This window comes from Nelumbo lutea, chromosome 3, assembly GCF_056320005.1.
Source record: "Nelumbo lutea isolate HS-2025 chromosome 3, American lotus-T2T, whole genome shotgun sequence".
NCBI lineage: Eukaryota > Viridiplantae > Streptophyta > Magnoliopsida > Proteales > Nelumbonaceae > Nelumbo > Nelumbo lutea.
Genome location: NC_142686.1, coordinates 39,169,741 through 39,177,769, shown reverse-complemented (window position 1 = coordinate 39,177,769; position 8,029 = coordinate 39,169,741). Strand labels below are relative to the sequence as shown.

The following is an 8,029-nucleotide window of genomic DNA, read 5'->3' as shown; positions in this document are numbered from 1 at the left end:
TTGTATACGAAAACATCTTCCAACAATAAGTACGAGAGATGTTCTCAATGCACACTGAGATGTGCATGTGGGACGTTTTTGGGGCGCGAGGCTAATCCCAGAGAGATTTGTGGGGAATTCCTGTTCATTATAGTAAACCCAACAGTTTATAAAACCCAAAGTAATGAAAAGAGGAGTTCAAATCTGCCCCCTACAAAGTGCACCCCAAAAACATCTCACAGCACATTCCATTTGTATACGAAAACATCTTCCAACAATAAGTACAGAGATGTTCCCAATGCACACTGAGATGTGCATGTGGGACGTTTTTGGGGTGCATTTTGTGGGTAGCAGATGTAAACTCTGAAGAGAGCACTTGAGCCATTAAGAAGATACAACTCTCTTAGCATATGACCCTCTTTTGTTCTCTCTACCTTATAATTATTATTAGCAATTTTTAGTTGTGGTAAAATATTGCTCCCATTTGGGCTGTTGAAGAAGTTCAAGCTCTGGGTCCAAACAAAGAACATGTTCTTGAGAACAAAGGGTCAGGGATGCAAATGGATCGGATCGGGTTCGAATATGGATATAATCAAATCCAATCCAACATTGTTCATGTCAGATCCAATCCAAAGATCTTATAGGAGTCAATCTAAATTCGAATCCTATCAAATCTGATTTGATTTGACTTGTTTTCTTTAAAAAATAATAAATTATTAAAAGAAAAAAATAAATATAGCAATTTAAATAAAGAAAAAACAAAAATTACAATTACTTTTAATTATTTTTATCATATATATACATGTTTTTATAAAAAATAAATAATATATTTATAAATAAATAAATAACACATACACACACATAACACATCAGATCGAATCTTCTCAGATTGGCTAGGGGGTGATCTGAAATGGATCTGATCCATTTGCATCCCTGGAAAGAGTAGATGTTTGTTGGAGTTTCAAAGCCTCTTAAATTTGTTGAATAAACTCATCCTTTCCAAAATCCATGTGTGATTATTCCATTCTTTATTATTTTACAGTAATTTTAAGATCTATAACTATTAAGCTATTGTCGTTTTGAATCAATTTTTGTTTCTAGTAAATCAATTTTATGTTTTAGATCTGAAACTTAATAGCATTAAATGCTACATAGAGAATGAGCATTTTAAAATTACTTCTCTCTGATCCAATATGATTTTCGATTTTCCGATTTATATTTTTGTTATTTTAATTAAGAAATAGAAAAAAAATCAATTAGTACCCTATAATTTGGGCCTAATGTCATTTTTTGTCCCCAAATTTTAAAATGCAACTATTCAATAGTCAAAATTTTAAAACGTGTCAATCCAGTATCTATGGTTAACCAGTCGTTAAGTGGCATTTGAAAAGAGACAAATGTCTTTTGAGAGACAAATGTCTTTTGAGTGTCATTTAATTATTTTTATCAATCATCTAAAGTCAAAACATTGACAAAAAATGAACAGTCCCAAATTCTTGCTTCTTCTATTTAAGAAAGTTGGGATTACATTTCAATGGGCATTTTGATGACCATAACTTTCTTGAATATAAGCAACAAAGATTTGGGACTGTTCATATTTTATCAACGTTTAAATGGTTGATAAAGAGAATTAAATGACACTCGAAGGGTATTTGCCTCCTTTTCAAATGCCACTTAACGGTTGATTAATGATAGGTATTGAATTAACACATTTTGAAAGTTTGGATACTAAATTTTTGCATTTTAAAATTTGGGGACTAAAGTGACACTAGACTCAAAGTACAGGGTACTAATCGGGAATTTTTCCTAAAAAATGTAAATATTTTCATTAAACTGTACACTAGTCTGAGTTGAATAATTCAGTTTCATGGCTATCCAGGTCAACAGTTTGCTAACCAATTAGAATGGGTAAAAAGGAAAACGAAATCAGATAGATGACCATTTCTAGGTCAAAAAATTTGATTGCACATGAACGATGTAAATGGAGTGTAAATCCTGGTTCATGATAAATTTGCACTTTGGTTCATTTTTGCCTGTGTTTGGCAACATTACATTATTGCCTGTACAAGTGTATAACACCGAGTTATAGAGAAGTGCAAATTGTCTTGACGACGATAAGCAAATGAATCTAATAATGTAACAGGGAGGATGTCGTCAACCGAGGAAGAGAAAACACGTAAAATTTTGTAATAATAATAAATGTCGAAAACAGAATGAAAGGGGGAGAGATTAATTCTAGAACTTTAAGGCAACAATCAAATTACATGACTGAAAAGCAAAATCCTTAACAATTTAAACCCACATACACCAAATATTGTAGCGAAGACATTCTAAAGAGCTAAAGAAATCCCAGCCCCCACTCCATGCACATTTTTCTCTTTTGTTTTGAACCTAGACCTCCAGCAGCTGGTTATTCGCTGAAGGTTTTATCCTCTCTCCAACAAATCAAGAAATTTCTTACAGATTCCTCTTATCTATAGAATTTTTCTGCAGCAGCAAACCACAATAGAACTGGAAATTTTCATGGACAGAAAAGGGTTTTCCTTTTCTTCATAAACTTTTCCAAACTAGTGGTTCCATCAAATATTAACTCGAAATCATATGTTTAATGGTTCTGCCTCTGAGTTCCTCTCTCTCATTGTCATTGGCGTCCAATCTTGTGGCTCTGCAAAAACAAGGAGATACGAAAAAGAAACAGATTAAGAACACAGCACATGAATCATCCATCTTTAATTAGATAAAAACCTAAAAAACTATGAGACTGAAAAAACATCTCCCAGACAAAACCCATTAAATTAAATAGAAGTCTATCCGCAACTATGCCCCCATGTTTTCTTATTTGCATTTTTACGTATTGTTTGCATCCCTTCCCCTTTTAAGCAACTTAAAACCATTAGTTTAAATCATAAAGTGACAAAATTGCCCTTAATTCACCTGCATTTGGAATATATATTTCCTTCAGTTTTTACTTTAACTAAGAAATCTTTACATGCACATGTTTTTCCTATTTAAAACTCAATGCAACTAAATGGAAAAGTTGAGAAAATGAAAACGTATGAATGCAGAGTTTGTTGGATATAGGGGGATATGCAAAATTGAAACAGTAGGAGTAAATGCATTGCTAAACGTGGGGGGCACAGTTGCAAAAACCTTGCCTAATAACAAGTCTTATGTTAAAGTGGTAAAGCAACTTCTATAGGTTTAACTTTCTCCTAGGTGACCAATTGTAGCCAGAGCCAAGCTGAGTTAAGTCATTAGAACTTTACATGAATATTCTGACACCAAGTACTAATTCTTTAGTTTAACTTACTTGACTTGTGGCTTTCTGCAACTACCATGAGCCGCCTCTGCAAGATTGCTGCCATGAAAAGGAAGATTGAACACATGCCAAACATAACGGTGATGGGGAAAGCATTAACCTTCATAACAAGCAAAGAAAGTGTTATTCAAAATGGAAATAGTAGTGATGATGTCAACTTTGACTAGCTTCCAACATTTAATGACCTACTTACATTGTAGAGCACAATACAGACAAAGATGTTGAGAGGAATGCGGAAGAAGTTCATGATAGTGCTTCTAGCTTCCTCAGGAATGTACTGGGACCTCATCTTCATGATTGATGGCCAGAATATCCCCACACAGGCCTCAAAAGTACAGAACCCAAAGAGCTGGATACTCCCTGAAAATGAGATGCTTCCACCTTTCTCCTTAGAAGGTTGTGCCAAGAACTGTTCAGGTTAGCAGTCAAAGTTAGAGAAAACCATCTTTACTTTGATAAAAATTGAATAACCAGATAAAGGCTTTTGGAAAAGGGAATCAACAAATAAGAACTACATACAATTGTGACAACTGGAAGCATTAAAGAGAAGGATGAAAGCACAAAAACAATCTGCATGTAGCTCTCGACTTTGAGGGATGCACGGGCCATGAGACGAGATGCAATGGAGCTACCCAACATTGAAGCCAACATGAATGTCGCAAATATGAAACCATGTGGTATTTCCTCATCATTTGGGCTCAATGCAGGTGTCCAGAGGAACACAAAAGTGTACATCGAACCTTCAAACAGGGACTGTATCGCACCCAGCAAAGCAATCTTCTCATCTGAACCCACATGAAAATATTATAGCAATCCCGACTAAAAAAACAAGCAAAAAAAGAAAAAATCCTAGGGACCTGACATATAGAGAAAAAAGAGCAGACACAAAATGAATATCATGTCCACCTGAAAGATCTCGCAAGAGAACTCATCAGACGGAGTCCAATCCCCTAGTGCCATGCATTAGAAATGTGGAGTGCATAGATGTCTTTATGACATGCCCAAATAGGTAGTTTTAGATAATATTTCATGTAAGAACAATAATGCTCAAGACACACAAACTAAACTTAAGTTAGAGATTCACCGGAAGCAATGGCTACAGCAGCACCCTTGAACTGGGTAAGTAGGTCCTTGCTCTCTGAAGGATCTCCATAGTTTTCACTCCACGATGATAGGATAATGACCACCCCAATTGCAAGAAAACATGCAGCAGCATCAAAAGGGGCAACTGGGCCAAAGCCAAGAGTGTCGGCCAGCACATTTGCAAACAACCCAGAAACAATGGCAATTAAGCCATTGCCAAGAAAGATAGCCTTGGAAAATGTCAAGGACAGCCATTGCTGATCAAAGCCCCTCTGTACATCACAACGAAGAAAACAAAATGATAAGAAACCACAATGAGGGAGACAATTCACGAAGGGGAATCCCTTGTACGTGTCAGGTAGGCATTGAGGGAATTTTACATCAGGAATTCCCCTTACCTCCTCAAAAGTCTAAAGTCTATACAGAGATAATGCAGTACAAACAATAGCATCTAGCCAGAGGGAACCTTCCTTGCTTTGACAATTAAAGAACCTGATGAATGAATCATTGCTCTAATTTCACAAGTGGAAGGAAGAATTGCAAACTTACCTTGTTGTGTTCTGCAACAAGCCATGATTCAAAGGCTGAAAACAAGAGAGAAGTGGCAATTCCTCCCAATATGCGTCCCAACATTAGGACCTTGTACAGAGGAGAATGCTTGGTGAAGCAGCTCAGGATGTAGGTTATGCAGTAAGTAACACAAGCCCTCTTCCGACCCCTGAATTTTGTATACAAAATTATCAGAAACAAGATAATGCAATCACCAGAATGATCGTTGAATCAAATTTAGAAAGAAAACTTACTGTTTATCTGCCAAAGATCCGACAATTGTCCCAAATAACATTGAGGATCCAAAACCAGCTATAAAGAGCCTTCCAATATCCCCCTTATCAAAACCATACTGGCTATAGAGGAAGTATACATAGGGACCCTGCAGCCAATCCCCAGCTATTGGCGGATGAACAATAACAAGTTAGAATCTAAGAAAATAATCCAACCCAGATGGTTCGTCCTTCAAGATTTAGAGAATGCTCTAATAATGTTCTGGACATATTAGATCTCCTAGTTGTTTTGATTTTACAAAGTAAGTTTGTTGAGGTTATTCATTGAAAAGGCAAAATAAGCTGATCTACGAAATCAGTTATGGTCAAGAGGAAGAAGAAGAGAGAATTAATTCACATCAATGAAAGGTACTTGTAAGATCTGGAAAATCAAGACGACTAGGTCCACATTATGATCAGACAATGTTATCATTAGATTAATACCAGAGAGAAAAGCAATGAAAACATAAAACAAATGGCGAGTTAAACGAAAAGGCTCTCTGCAAAGCCAAAGAAGTCATTTCCGCACCCGGAACAGGGGAAAGCACAGCAAACAAGATCCCGCATCTGGAACACTGAAAAAGCGATACTAAAACCCCAACTCCCAGTGAATCCGGCATGGAAACCAAAGAGAAATCGAAACCAGGTAATTGGGAGGAGATTCAAACCACAGATCCCAACAGGAGCCAGGCATTAGCCTCAACTATTAATTTGCGCAAAACAGGAATAGCGGGATCCAACCACGTCAGAAAACATAACAGAAATGGGAAATTTCGCTAATTTTACCAGGTATTTTCAAGATCCCAAATGGAAATAGGAAGTGGAAACGCCAGATCTAGCTTACCCATCATGAGAGAGTAGACGACAAGGTAGTTGTTCTTGAAGGAATTAAAAGCAGAAGATGTGTTAATGCGATCTTTGGTGGTCTTGCTGAACTCTAGGGCGGCGACTACCAGCGATAGACACCCAAAGATAAGGTAATAGAAGATTTCCATTTCTGCAGATCGATCTGCTTACACAGACACTCTTCAGTCGTCACACACACTAGCAGAGTAGAGAGAGAGGGAGAGGAGAGAACGAGAGAAAGATAGCTGAAAATTGAAAAGGAGGGCTGATAAATGGCCCCGCGGCAGCGAAAATGAGACTGCAAGTCTATAACCAACGCGAACAAAAGCTGTTCCCCATTTGGTTTTCGCGTTTCGTATTCATACGCGGCAAGATCCGAGTTGTCCAATTTCGCACTCGGAGTTAATGATAACTGTTATGATATTGCCTTAATCATCAATCGTCATGTTAGATGATCAAAATCTAGCCGCTGAGGGCCGATATGGCGATCCCAAATGATTCCATCCACCACGCCTATATCCGTATGGTAGATCGAGGTCGGTGGCCAATAGCCATATCCCACGTACCCATAGAGATCAAATCTCACGCTTTGGGTCAACAACTCACATGATATGATGGTAATTTGTTCGAAGTTCGACTGAAGAATTTAAAACAAAAACCGTCGGTGGCCTTGTGATGACGCATTTTTTACTGGATCGATTTCTAATTCAACGGCCCAAACTAAAGCCTTCACTTCTGTTCCCGAACCGAGGAGCCGATATAAAAAAGCCCACCGTTCAACGGTTTAAGTAAATTTTTTTTTTAATATACAAGGACTTTCTCTCAACTGATATCAAAACAGTCACGGTCTTATGACTTGGATCAGATTTCCGGTCCTTGATTCCCAGAATTAACATCATTTTTGGATTCCGCTAATATATGTAAAAGCTAAAACCTATGTTTTACCGAACTACTTTCAATTAAGGGCATTTACCATTTGGTTTGGTTTGATTTGGACAAGATTTTTTTACCAAATCAGTAAATATTTTCAGATCAAATCAAAACTATTTTAACACAAATCAAATTAGACCAAACCGATCTATTATGATTTGGTCCGATTTCCATTTCCAATAGGATTTCGGTCATTCTATTAGGTAATATTAACCCAATTAAAAAAATCCCAAATAATATGCATACATTCATGAAAAGTGACGAAGGGTGATTTGGCCCGAACTACTAAAGAGGGGATACGTGGACACAACCTGACCAAAAGATGACAACTCAGCTTAACGTAACCAGTTTGTAGTAGATTGAGCTTGGGTACCCAACCACCCCGAGCTAAAATGACCTCGGGACAAGGTCATCTCGAGACGAGATCGACTCGGTACCAGATCACAACAGGAACATCTCGATGCCAAGGCACTTCGGCATTCAACCCAGTTCGAGACTTAAAGATATCAATTCGGGAATACCGACACGTTACTATGTGGTGATCCCGAAAACCCCTCCAACGGATCCCGGGCCTCACGAGATCACGTTGTGTAACAGCTAGCATTATCTCCCAGCCCGATTAGGGCGAAACTGATGAACCTTATCAGTTGGCAGCATTATCTTCCAATTTACATGGAAATGGATCCAATTGTGACGATGATCTCGGAACTAATCCATAAAACCCGCAAGGACTCCATTATATAAAGGCTCCACCCCCGGTGGTTCAAGGTACGTGTGATTTATATGCTCTCTAGCTCTCTTCATTCTTAAGCTATTTTTTAGCTCGCAACCAGTATACTGACTTAAGCATCAGAGCGACCTCGTCGGGCTAGCAACCCAGGGTTCTTTGATCCTCTTGTAGATCAACTGTTCGCCGTCCACCTGGAAGCCATATCACCTCCAGTAGGGAGCAACTAGATCGCACAGCATCATTTGGTGTCGTTGGTGGGAAACACAACAAAAAGCCTTTCTCCACCATCAATAATAGAATCAAATCTATGGCTTCCTCCAG

At 37.9% G+C, this 8,029-nt stretch overlaps 1 protein-coding gene across 1 annotated transcript; it reads right to left on the bottom strand.

The window, feature by feature from the left end:
• Nucleotides 1-2,130: 2,130 nt before the first annotated feature.
• LOC148864366 (uncharacterized) lies at nt 2,131-6,501 on the bottom strand. Its single transcript, XM_088979288.1, has 8 exons — nt 6,047-6,501; nt 5,185-5,329; nt 4,931-5,099; nt 4,383-4,653; nt 3,818-4,083; nt 3,492-3,707; nt 3,290-3,398; nt 2,131-2,644 (listed from the first exon to the last, which is right to left on the bottom strand). The coding sequence occupies exons 1-8, from the start codon at nt 6,195-6,197 to the stop codon at nt 2,577-2,579; spliced, it is 1,395 nt and encodes a 464-aa protein (XP_088835414.1). The 5' UTR covers nt 6,198-6,501; the 3' UTR covers nt 2,131-2,576.
• Nucleotides 6,502-8,029: the final 1,528 nt, after the last annotated feature.

Excerpts from the sequence above, each read along its gene's own strand:
- LOC148864366 (XM_088979288.1), bottom strand. The coding sequence starts at position 6,197 with ATGGAAATCTTCTATTACCTTATCTTTGGGTGTCTATCGCTGGTAGTC. Across the intron at positions 5,330-6,046 it reads CGTCTACTCTCTCATGATGG|CTGGGGATTGGCTGCAGGGT; the intron begins GTAAGCTAGATC and ends ATCCGCCAATAG. Across the intron at positions 4,084-4,382 it reads TGCTGTAGCCATTGCTTCCG|ATGAGAAGATTGCTTTGCTG; the intron begins GTGAATCTCTAA and ends ATGTGGGTTCAG.